This window comes from Chamaea fasciata, unplaced genomic scaffold, assembly GCF_029207755.1.
Source record: "Chamaea fasciata isolate MVZ Bird 193981 ecotype frontalis unplaced genomic scaffold, bChaFas1.0.hap1 SCAF_16, whole genome shotgun sequence".
Taxonomy (NCBI): domain Eukaryota; kingdom Metazoa; phylum Chordata; class Aves; order Passeriformes; family Sylviidae; genus Chamaea; species Chamaea fasciata.
Window position 1 is genome coordinate 7,519,556 of NW_027094101.1, and position 12,847 is coordinate 7,532,402.

The 12,847-nt window shown below is 44.2% G+C and overlaps 1 protein-coding gene across 5 annotated transcripts in view; it reads left to right on the forward strand.

Moving 5' to 3' along the window:
• FOXK1 (forkhead box K1) overlaps positions 1–12,847 on the forward strand; it is a 54,931-nt gene that overhangs the window by 27,891 nt on the left and 14,193 nt on the right. For all 5 annotated transcript variants that reach the window (XR_010723206.1, XR_010723207.1, XR_010723209.1 and 2 more), the window contains exons 3-5: positions 8,878–9,034; positions 10,257–10,403; positions 12,140–12,333. Coding sequence is in view for 1 of the 5 variants with exons in the window: in XM_066197775.1 (XP_066053872.1) it covers positions 8,878–9,034; positions 10,257–10,403; positions 12,140–12,333 (498 nt within the window). In the remaining 4 variants the exon portion in view is untranslated. The remainder of the gene's footprint in view (positions 1–8,877; positions 9,035–10,256; positions 10,404–12,139; positions 12,334–12,847) is intronic.

The window sequence follows — 12,847 nt, forward strand, 5'->3', positions numbered from 1 at the left end:
CTGACACGTTTGTAAACATCCCTGCTCAGCCCCTTCGGCCTTCCCCTCTCCCCCAGCAGGGTCTTGCAGCTCTCCCCTGCGGGCCGGGCTCTGGGAAGTGATTTGGGTGTTTCTGCCTGAGAAAGGAATGCTCCTTTGGGAGCATGTAGCTGTGCATTCTGGCCATCTGACTTCCAGGGCAGCTCTCTGCTGTCTTAGTGGCTTCACAGTGCTGGGTGAGAGTGGCACAGTGTCCTCTCCTCCTTCGCAGAGGCAGAGCTGGCAGGGCTGGGGGGGCTCAGCCTGAAACTCAGCCCCCTCTCCCGCTGCTGGCTTTGGGAGGTGGTTGCTGGGTTCTCCTCCTCCTCCTCCTTCCTCTCCCCCTTCTAGTATTTACTTTCCTAATTTGGTGCGTTTGCCTTGCTCCTCCCTGATTGGCCCATGGAAAATTATTGCAGTTTGGAAATCCTGGGCAGGGTGAAATTTCCTTTTTGGAAAGTGGCTCCTGGCCCCCTTTTCCTGCCTCCGCCCTGGTGTGGGGCAGGGGCTGTACCTGCACTGCCCCCACCAGATCCAGCCCTGCCCTGCTGACCCCCAGCCCTGCTCTGCCTCCCTGTTTACACTGCAGCTTGCTTCCCTGCAGGTTCTCCCCTGCAAGCTTCTGGGTTTTTTCCAGCCTGTTTATTTTCCCTCTGCAAAGTGCAGTGCCTAGAGAGGGAACGAGCTTTAGTTAAACAAAACCAAACCTGCCACACTCAGCAGCTTTGCAAAGCAAGATTCCTGCTTATTCCTGGGGAGAAATGTGCTCACTGTTTTCTCAGCTAGGTGTTTTGTCTCCAGGAGGGGCTGTGTGTGGATGTGTTTTGAGTGCTGTTGTACAGCTGTAAGGGAAAATGCTGGTTGGCAGCATGCTGTGAGGGTTACAAACAGGCATGGATTATTTCTTCCTGCTTTGAGTTCAAAACTCCTTTTCAAAAAAAAGTCAGACTTGCATGTTCCAGAAAGGAAAAGGCCACTGTGGTTGTAAGAACTCAGCAGAAGCAGCCTGCCATTTTACACAACATATAAAAGGGCAGAGTAGCACCAAAGTACTCCTCAGTAGGTTCAAGGCTTTGAAAAGCTCTGTGAAAATCATGTGGGGTTTGGTTGAATTCAGTTCTACTTTTCAGGAGATAAAACTGAGTTAGAATTTCAGGAGTTAAGAAACTGTCTGTCAGTACATGGCTTTAAGCCTCTGCACCTTGAATTTGGAGAATCCTCTTTGAATGACAGTGGTTCCACAAAGCTTCTCACCTATGCTGCAAACACTTACCTTTGCCTGATTTGGGGATAAATGCATAATATCTACATGTGTGTGACTCTGTGTTGCAACCAAGTCCGCAGAGTGGCTTGTGCTTGGATTATTATCAGATCTACAGAGATAAAGCCTGATGCAGGACTCTATTGCTGGTCTCAAAGTCTTGCTGAGTTGGAGTTCAGATTTACAGTGTTTAGTTTCCTTTTTACTGTAGTCCAGTCGTTAATGGCCCTGTAACAGTAACTTAACTCAGTTTACCAAATAGCATCTCTCTCTGCAGCCTTGCCCCTCAGAGCTGGCCTGGCTTTAATATTTATGGAAATTAAATTCTTTCTTTGTACTTGCTTCCCTATTCTAAATAGCAATTATGTTCTCAGTGGGATATATAGAGAGATATATAGATATATATACACACTACAATAGAGAAATACTAAATGTCCTACTGTGGAGGTCAGTACTGTTATTCATATTTTACAACTTCTACTTCTGGCTTATCTCTGCACTAGAATAACTTTGGGCTTGAACGTTTTGTCTTGTACTTGTTTGGGTTTTTTCACAGAAAGGGCATGGATTCTTAGCTCACAAACAGAGTCTTTATCAGTAAAAGAATTGTTTTGTCATGTAGGAGTAAAAGTCTTTAGGGCCCTGTGAGAACCACTGCTTGAAAAGTGCCTGGTGAGGTTCACTGTTAACATTAAGCTAAACTGTTAAAAATATTTGTGTGTGAACCCAAATTTTTATTTTATCTGTTAGTACTTAATGTGCCTGCCCATGTTTACTGTTACTAGAAGGGTTGATAACTAGTTTACAATGTAGTTAATTGTATGAATAATGAAAGATCAACTTCTTTTGTTCTATAAGCTTGATTAGTAAACCAGGTGTGAGCTGAATTGCTTGGTTTCACATGGTCTTTTTTTCACTAAGAGAAATTACTTCAGTAACACACTGCATGCTCTGATAGCGGATTACTCAGAGGTAGCTGCAATTATCTTGACTTAGCCACCAACTTGTTTTGTGGCCTTTAACAGGTCATTTAAATTCATTGTCTGATTTTTATGCATGCATAGTGTAATTACTACTTCACAAGCGTGTGTAGTAGATAAATTATGTATTGAGCTCTTATTCCATAAAGCATGACAAAGAGTGTGTGTGAGCCGTGTTCCAGCAGACCTGAAAATGCTGGCTCTGCTTTGATCCAGACTTGGCTGGGAAAAAGGAGCGGGTGCTTTTTATAGGCTCTAGGATAACCATGCACTGCTGTTTCACAACCCTTGGGATCTACTCTGCACTTGCACGTTTACTCTGAAGGTGTGTAGGGGGGAGCTGAGTGAAGCCTGGCTTCAGTGGATGCATTCACTCACTGGAGCAGGATGCATAAATATTCCCTGCTCCATTTCATTCAGGCTTTGCCTCTTCCCAGAGCACTGTGAGCCACCGAACTGAAAGGCTGCTGAAGAGCTCCAAGGCAGGTTTTTTGCAGCTCCTTTGCATCGTCTCAGTTATACATTACTTCCTGCACTCAGGCAGAATGCACAGCTCAGGCAACTCCCACAGTTGGACTGAGAGGTGATTATTTTTAATCACCCTAGTCTCCAAACCACAAGCCAAGGAGGGTGATGCATATACATCACATAAGAGAAGCAACAGTCTCTGCTGGGTTGGGGAGCTCCTACGCATGTTTATTGCAGATAATGGACTGTGTGCTAGAGGAGATGTGCCAGGCCATGTGCTGGAGGAAGGGTTGCAGATGTCACCAGCTACAGGAGCACTTCCTCTTCCCCTATGAGTATAAAATATTCACTGAATCCACAGTTGGAGTGAAGTCACTTCCTTTCCAGGCGTACCACTGGAGCACCAACGCGTAATAACAATTTCACCTTTCGTGGATAGCTCACTTTCTCTCACTTGTGGCTTGTTTGACAGCTTTGGTTTTCTTCAGCATTAAGCAGGCAGGGTAGCGCTCAGATTTCTCCTTTCACATCAAAATCCAGCTTGGTTTGGCAGTCTCACCGCTTGTGATTGTTTCTGAAACCTGTCTGAAACATGCAACGTGCGAGGACTTGCCTTTCTTTGAGTTACGATTTTGGGGCTAGGCTACGGAAGGTGAGAGCAGTGGAGGATTCTCAGCCATTCTTGCTGATTGGTGTATCGTGGAAAGGCTTGTTTCGCAAGTCCCAGGGTTGTACTTTGACCTGATTCTTGCTTATTGCACATAAAAAGCGTCCCTGGATCTTCATGCCCCTTTTTGTGGGCTCATGAAATGGAGTGTTGGAGTAGGCAGAGGTTTATGCTGTTTCTCTAACCACAGTCCTTGTGCCCAGGGCAGCACACCTCCAGCTTGCATTCGAGGAAGAGACTGGGAGGATTTTAAGAAATTGTGGTATTTTTTTCTTCTCTATACCCAACAGGGGCTTAAAAAATGCCCAGTCAGACTGGAATCTGTATATTGGCAGTGTTGCCAAGGCTGTAACTCTTATCCCTGCTGTATGTCTGTACCTGCTTCACAAATGTGCACGTGGGAGTTTTACAAAGGCACTACCGTGTGCATGCCATATCCTAAACCAGCAATGGTTTTGTTCTTCTTTAGCAGTGCAGATTCCAAGTCAGGTGAACAATTTTTTATGGGATCCCAGATAATCTTTCCTCTTTGTCATAGAGAGGATAGGTGCTTTTTCCATACTCCTGGCTTAAATTTAGCCTCCATAGCTTGATCCCTCGATTGAGTAACAGGGCAACTTTACTGCTTTCTACTACTGCCTCTCCTTCTGGGGAAGTTGGCACTGGAATTTGGGAGTGTTCTGGCTTCCAGATTGTTCACAGACTTGTAATATGACCATAAATAAATAATGTAAGCACTTGTTGTTCCATTTTTATTTTTATTACCCTCTAGTCCATAAAACGTGCCTAGTATTGAGAGATTGTGAAAATCTTTATGTGAGAATCTCAGTGTGCCCAGGGAACAGATCCCTCTATCAGTGTTCTGCTCTCACACATGGGTATCTTGGGGCTCATATAAGAACACAGAAAACAGAGTAATGCTGACTTAGGTGTAGTTTGCTTCCATTTTCTTGGACAGGAGACTGCTTTGGAGCAGAGACTTCCTGACTGTCTTCTAAAGCCCCATATGACTTCTCTGTCTTTCCCTTTCCCCAAGAACTTGTGTACTGTCCTTTTCCATTCATACAGACTTTATCATCAGCCCTGTCTAACAGCATGTCACTCCACAGTGTAGCCACAGAAGTAGAAGCCCTTTCTATTGTTTTGGACAGGCTGCTTAGTTCCATTTTGTGCTCACCATCTCTTCTGGTGCAAGAGGCCAGGAGCTAAACACTTCCTCTTGGCTTTGTTTTTATAGCTTTATCGCTTAGCACCACAGCTTCTGTCTTAAACAATTTTTTCTTATGTGAAATCCATATCTCCAATCATCCTACTTATCCCTGTCAGTACCTTCTCTGGATCTGCTCTGCTCTATCCCTTTTCCTTTCTTTTTTTTCTTTTTTTTTTTTTTTTTTCCCAATAAGAGTAGACAAGCAATACACACTGTCCTGGTGCGAATGCACCGTGCACACAGTGGTACGTCCTATTTTTGCAGGCTGATTCTTTGGTTAAACAAACTGATTGTGGACATTCCAATAGCAATGCAGCACGTTGTACACACTCTCCAGCAGCTTAGAGTTAATTGCTCCTAGCAAGTGCTGTGAACTTACGGGCTGGGTTCCTCTTGGCAGGAGTTGAAAGTGAATCGTGGTGTTACAAAGAACGTTCAAGCCCCGTGTTTAAAAGGCATCCTACCACTTACACGAGTGCATGTATTGCAGACACTGCCCTCAGCCCTCATCTTTCTGGCCTTCCTGCCAAAGAAGGGTTAAGTCTGAAATGGAAAACATGCTACAGAGGGCTGGTGTGATTCAGCACGTGGTTGTAGTCTGATTCTAAAGCTGAGTTCTCAGCATGGTATTTAGAGAACTGTGCCTCAGTGACTGCCTGCAGTCACTGTTTCAAGTTGAGATGCTGAATCCTCTCAGTGGATATCCAAGATCTCTGGCTCTTGGGGCATTAACCATGGTACTGTGGGATTAAGATTGTGGGTAACTGCAGCTGGGTTGCTTCCATGCTCTGTGTGTCTTTAAGTGGTGTAAAACACTTGCTTCCTCTCCAAAATGCTCTCTTCCATAACAAGCAAGCTTAACCCAAATTAACTTGGATTGCTTGTAAACTGTGTTTGCCAGCATGGACAGTGAGCCTGGATCACAGCAGTGTGGTAGGATGTCAGAGCAGGGTGAAATTGCAGACCTAGCTGTGCTTTTCTCAGTGAAAGGTTATAATATCAACATGGATCAAGTTGTGGCCAGGTATTGATGCTGTGTTAATATCCAACAAATCATTATTACTCTCCTTGCAGTTGATTTTTTGTTTCGTAGCACAAATAGGCGTTTGTAGGGAAAACTCTTTGTTTCATAATATTTTTAAAGGGGGTGTGAGTGCATGCAAGCATCCCTGGCCAGCCCCTGACTTTGGGTGGTGAGGAGAATTCCAGGAACTCCAGGAAACTGATGTCACTGCATTGTGTTTGCTTGTTTTCTTTTGACTGCACTAATGTTTAATTTTAACTTAACCCTCAGAGGGATATTTTTAGTAAAACTGTTTCTTCACTCCTTCTGTCCCATGTTGGGAGGGGAACAGATTGTGTCTCCTTGTTTTTTCCAGCAGTCAGCTCTTTCTGCCTCCCCTCTGAAGAGCTGTGATGATTGACTGAGAGCTTGAACACTCAGCGGCATGTGTTACCCTGTCTGTGCATGGAGTGCCTAAACCTGGTGTTTGTTCTGTCCCCACATCTCTTGATTTGATCATTGATGCAGGCTGAAAGGAAGCAGATCTACCTGACTAAAGGGCTTCATTTTGATAAAAGATTAGTATCTCTTCCAAATCTTTGGCTGTCCCAAGGGGCAGCTGCTTCTTTAGGGGGTGATCATGATCGTGTCCTTCAGTGAATATCTCCTGGGAGAGCCTGGCCTTTCTACAAGTTATTAACACTTTAGTGTGGAGGGGGTTTGTCAACACTCCAGAGAATCACAGCCCTGCAAGGGATGGGTTTCTCCCTTCTTGTTTGTTTTTTTTTTTAGCAAGAGATCATACTTAAAATTCAAAAGCTAGAACTGGAGAGGCAAAAACTGAGCTGCTTGCTCTGCTGATCTTGAATAAAGGAATAAATTCTTTTATCTATTTTTATTTATGTATTTGTTAAAAAGAAAAAGAAAAAGCAAGAAATACGGCTCTGCAGAGCATGGATTTATTGGAGAACTTTTCTCTCTTCCATATCTTTGTCCTGAGTTTTGGCCTCTGTCTCTGTGGTTTGTGTATTTCTGCAGACAAATAACAAAATCAGAAAACTCTGTTTCATCCTATTCCATTTCTAGCCCGTGTGTTACAATAATTGCTCGGGTGCCAAACACAAAAAGAATCGCTGTGTTTTTGGTTTTGTCATTGTTTCATGTATGAAAATGGCTTTCAGTTGTAATTATCTGCACATTATAAGAAGTGTGTATGTGAAGAAGCTATTGAAAAATGACAGCAGAATAATTAAATTCACACCAGCTCCTCATGCAAATACTAAGACATCAAGAGTGCCTTCTGTGGTTTAGTATTAGCCACTTCCAAAGCTTGGAGCAGCAAATTTTCATTCATTTTCCTGCACAAATGGGTCTCTGCTCTTTGAAAGGCTGGGTAAGAAATGCCTTCATCTCTGGCAAAGGGAGATCTATAAATATGGGCTCATCAACCTTTTTAGCCTTGCAGTACCTGAAAGCTTTACCTTCTGCTGTGCTCCTGAACAGCATCACCCATTAATGCCCAGGACTATTGGTGGGCACTGAAAGGGTTACCAGGTGCTGTACAAGGCTGGTATATGGGACAGGGGTGAGCTTGGGTTCCCTGTTGCAAGGGTTTGTTGTGACTGGTATTTCTGCTGCCTTTTCTCTGCCCCCAGTCGTCCCCCCCCCCCCTTCTGTAATTCACTTTTAAAAGAAACCAAGTCTGGGTTGTGCTGAGCTCAGCACTGCAGCCATTTGCAGGGACACCACAAGGAGTAGCAGCACTTCTCAGCTTACAGGCTGGACCGTGGTAGGAAATGGTCATTCCTTACGCTGACAAATTGCTTCTGCACCCAAGGTATTCCCCACTGAGCAAAGAAGGGTTGTCTCTGCATCCCTGTGTGTATATGGGGGAAGCTCTCCAGTCACCTTTTGAGTGTTTTTTCATGCAGCATTTGGTGCAGTGCTCTGATGAGTCTCAGCATTTGATTGTGTCAGTTATTGGGCATTTCAGCAGTAAGAGGATTGTTTATGCCAGTTTTACTGAATTCTAGTTCCAGCTGTGAGCTTCAATTTGCATCTTTTCATACAATTTGAACTGCTTGTTTTGCTATGTAAATCTTCTGTGTATTGCTTTGCTTTCTTGTTTACTGTTTCTCTGCTCCTAGAAGACATTTGTAATCCTGGGATTTGGCTGTGCATCCTGCTGTTCTGGCGCTGAATCCCTCATTCTGGACAGCACAGGACAAGGGAGAGACACAAAAAGGGAACTTCAGCTTCCCAGACTCATCTCTCTCCTCCCATCCTTCCAGGCCAGGTTGGATGGGGCTTGGAGAAACCTGGTCCATTCAAAAGTGTCCTTGCCCATGGCGGGGGTTGGAGCAAGGTGATCTTTAAGGTCTCTTCCAATCCAAGCCATTCCTTGATTCCTCCAACCCTACAAATCAAGGACGTGTGATCCTTAGACAAGCCTTTCTAATTAGTTCTCATCTTGTAGCACTCATTTCTGTGTGCCTGAGTGATACTGCAAATTATAGCCCCCTTTTATGTGTTTGTAGCGTTTTATCACCTTCCACAGCCTGCGGTGCTCAGTCACCGTTCCTGTAATGCCATCTTGTGGTGGCCCTGCCACTCTGAATGTGCCTTTTCCAGCCAAAACTCATGCTGGGCTACCTCTGTGTGTAGGCAATGAGTGCAGCTCCCCTTTGCTGGCTGCGTGAGTGTGTGGTGACACAAGGACACGCCTGTCTCCAGCTGTGTGGTGTCAGGGCACGGTCTTGTGTAGCTCAGATGTGGTGTTAGGGGCCTTCATGGCAAATCTTTGCTCCCGGTGCTTCAGCTCTGATGCTGTAGAACTGCCTGTTAGAAGGATTGATTAAATATGATCTGTGTTACAAGCAGATTGTTGTGTTGTTGCTTAAGAAGTCATAATAACAAACTATTCATTTACCTAAATATTCATCCCTGATACATTGTATGTTGTTTAAGTTTTAAGTGTTTCTCTGAACACAGAGGAGTTGTTTAATACTTTGAAACACTGCTCTGTTGTGATTGCAGGAAGTGTGTATGTCAGGGAGTGTCAGGATTTTGTAGAAATTCCAATTTTATCTCTGGTGGGTTTTTTTCCCTCAATCTGTCTGGGCTTTGGATAAGCCACTGGGGCAAAAGTAAGGCCATTGCATCTGCTTCTCCATGACCAGAGATCTTTACTGTACCTTCGAGAGTACGAGCTGCGTGCCTTGGTAATAAATGAAATAACAACTGTATTTCTTTTTTGTTTTGCTTCTCCAGTGTTCCCAACTCTTGCCCAGCCAGTCCACGTGGTGCTGGATCCTCAGGATATCGTTTTGTTCACAACATTACCTCGGATCTGCAGCTGGCAGCAGAGTATGCGGCAAAGGCGGCGTCAGAGCAGCAGGCAGATGCATCTGGCGGGGACAGCCCAAAGGTTCACACCGACATTACTTACCCAGCAGTGCTCCTTGGGAGGATCAGTAAAACCTGGGGCTTTATTGCTACTCCTGGTTAGAGTTAAAAGGGGTTTAAGAACACCTTGGCCATAAGGGTACTGTGTACAGTGTTCTCCAGAGGTTGGAGGTCGTTCCTTCAAGCTGTCCTTGGCTTAGTGGTAGTCTCTACTCAATTAGTAGCCCGAAATGTATTCAAATCACTCACTAAAGGGTTTAAGCAGGAATATTTTTTTTTTGCTTATTTGATAAATCAAGATCATTTTCTTCTTTTAATTAATGGTACTTTGCAAAACACAGTTGGAAAAAGCAGAAGCAGGGGAAGAAACCAGATCCTTGTCATGAGAAGTCTGTAGCCAGACTTTAAAACAAACATGAAGACTTGCCAAGCAGGTGTTGAACAAGGAGAGCAGCAAGTGGAATTTAGATTAAAAAATAACTTCGTTAAAGTGATAAAATGTAATTTTGGAGAGCTGATCTTCAGATCAAAGTTAAAAGTTCCATATCCAAAACCACCTGATTTGGGCTTGGGTGGAGGAGCACACTAGTAGATGGCTTTTTTTGTAGACTTAATTCTCCCTTGAGACAAGAAGGGTTGTTCTTGATGGAGTAATGGGAGAGTTGGAAATACGAGATCTAGCAAACAAATTAAAGTTCCTAGAATGAAACAAATCCTGCTGGAGAAGGGAAGGGATAGGATCAGGTTTCATGTTGGGCTTGTTGCTGGGAGGAGGGCTGATAACAACATACTGCCTGAAACCTTTCTAACAGAGTGGAGCTGTAGCGGGGCAGAAGTGAAGGCTTTAATTCATGAACACAGAAAGAAGTGAATGTACCTGTACTCTGTTTCTTGATTCTAAGTGCCTGTCTTGACCCCTTTCCTTGTGCTGCTGTAAGCATGTGTGGGGAATGGAATCAGGTTGAAGTTGGGGTTTATGTGTGTTTGTGGAGAGATAGAAGGAGATGCTTTCATCTGGCTCAGCCCTGTAGCACTGTTTGCACACAAATGCTTGTGCTAAATGGGGTGGTGGCAGCATAAAACAGCAAAGGGAGAGGTGATGCTCTCTTAGCTGCCCTGCTGCTCTCTTGGCATCAGTGAAAATTAACAGGCCAATATGCTTTTTAAGTTTGGGATGTGGTTCACTGCAGTGTAGGAATTCTTTGTTAGTGACTAAATTTTTGTTTGGTTTTTTTCTTGCTTAGGATGAATCCAAGCCACCCTATTCTTATGCTCAGCTAATTGTGCAGGCTATATCTTCAGCACAGGACAGGCAATTAACACTAAGTGGGATCTATGCCCACATTACCAAGCATTATCCATATTACAGGACTGCTGACAAGGGCTGGCAGGTGAGTTCTTGACACTGACAAGCTTTTAAACTACTTTGGCATGGCTTATCTGCTTTGAAATGCATTTATTAAAAGATTTGGGGCACTGGGAATAGAGCTGCTTTGACTGTTCCCAGAGTGAATTTGTTTAACACAAGCTGACTAGTTCATTTGTGGGTGATTAGTTTGGGGTTTTTTTGAATACTTTGTAGGGCAATGTAGTGTGTTACTGTTGGGCTCTCTGGTTCCTCTTTTAATGCTGTAGTCATGTGTCTTTCATTTTGTACTTTACTTCCCTACATCCTTCCTATCAGTCACTCCTCTGCCCAGACACTTGCCTAATCCTTCACCTCATCTTTGGCAGGATTTCTCCAAGCACAGGATATCCAACCTAAAACTGAGGATCCAGTTTTTAATCATAGCACCTTAAATCATTTCAGATGTTTTATTTTTCCCAGTGTATCAACTGCATTGCCTAACTCACAGTTTGCAAGTTCTGAATTTGAGTGGGAACTTGGGAAACTGGGAGTCCATGCACTCCTTGTGATACTCAAGGAAACCTGACCAGCTTCAGAGGAGAGTTTGGAACTCATTAACACACGCTAAATCAAACTTCAGTGTTCACTTGAGGGCTGCTTCCAAAGTTTCAGGAACCTCAACTCCACCTGCTTTGAGACTTTTTCTTGGCATCACACCTCTACCATGAGTGTTGGCATTTGACTGTAACACACTAATACAGCTGCAAAGGCTCTTGCAGCTGCTGATTTCACTGTGTGCAACTGGCAGGAGCAGAACTGCTTGGTGCACTTTGAGTGCAGTTGGAATAAATACACTTCTGCCTCCCTGGCTTTTCCCTGCAGTTGTAATTAATTGTGGAATTCACTTCCTGCCCTAACCTGCTCGGCAGAGTTGTGCTTTGTGAACCAGTTGCTGCATCCTGCTTCAGAGAGCTGCATTTCTGCAGGGAGTGAAGTTGCCTTTTTCTCTCCCCTCCAGTGGCCTTATAAGGCTTCACCAGTGAAGAGATTGTCTAAACCCACTAGAAAAGCTTTTGTCTTGAAAATGGAAGAGGGATGAGTTTGTGCACATGGAGGCTTGTTGAGCCCTTCTCCAGCCCAAAAGGCAGTGCTACACCCTGTAAGAGATGGGCTGTTGCACTGGAAAGGGTAAAGATGATGGCAGTCTTGTCATCATCTGCAGAGCTGCAGAGTGCCCCACAGCTCATGGGTTCCTCCCAGAGCTGGCTAAAGGCATGTTGGCTGCCTTGCATTGTGATTACTGTGAGATGCAGTGTCCTCTAGGGCATGTTTGGGCACCCTGGTAATCGTTTGGCAGGTGAGCAGTTAGCACAGGTTCAGGCAACTTTTTCCACTTGCTGAGAATAAAACCTCTCTTTTGAGAGAGCTCTGATGTGGTTTACAGTGATTTCCCCCTGCCTCAGCAAAAGCTCTGCTTTCATGGCTTTCCACAGAGAAGTCACTGCTCTGCCTGGCTCCACATGTATTTAAGTAATGGTTAGTACCAAGCAAACGCATCTTTCAGCTTGGTTAGGAGAAACTCTGACGCCTTCCCCCAGGTTTTCTCCTGCTGTTCTCCTGTGACTTTGGAGCTGTGTGAGTTGAGTGACTTGTTTCTACCTTCAACACTGATTCTGGCAGTCTGGATTTATCTTTCCAAGCTGTGTGATGCAGCCCATTTGTCTTTGTTACATCCTTCTTCATCGCAAAATAATCACCTCATTCCTCTGCTTCCTGCAGAATTCCATTCGGCACAACCTCTCCTTGAACCGTTACTTTATTAAAGTCCCACGCTCCCAAGAGGAGCCTGGAAAGGGCTCCTTTTGGCGAATTGACCCTGCCTCTGAAGCCAAACTTGTAGAACAAGCATTTAGAAAAAGAAGGCAAAGAGGAGTGTCCTGCTTCCGAACACCTTTTGGGCCTCTCTCCTCCAGGTAACTTCAATTTCCTCTCATCTTTCTGCCAAACTCATTACAAAGAAAATAAACTAGAACTTCTCCTGAAGTACACTGAGTAAACTTTGCTTCTGTTTGTAGTTTGAGGGGTGATATAGTTAGTCCTGAGGCCTAATCTGAAAATTGTTCTGACTTCTTAAGTGATTAACAAAAAAAAAAAAAAAAAATCCAGAATCAAACTGCAAAAATGCATCAAATAACGTATCTGTTTTGGCATCATTTCAAAGAAATTCAAAGCAGTTATCACTGGAGCGAGTGTTTTCAGATGCCAATCTCTGATTTCAGGAAAGCTGTGTTTAGATGTGGATTAGATCATAGTGGGAATAACTTCTGTGGTATTTAAAACACTCTGCTATAGGGAAGATCAGGTTGATGGTGGTTGTCAGCAATGAAGCAACGGGAGTTCTGTGTGGCTGCTCCAGTCAGCTCCACTGCCTTGTGCAATGACAGCTTCTTTGAGCCCTGTAGCTGTGAGGAGAAAACTTGGAATTCA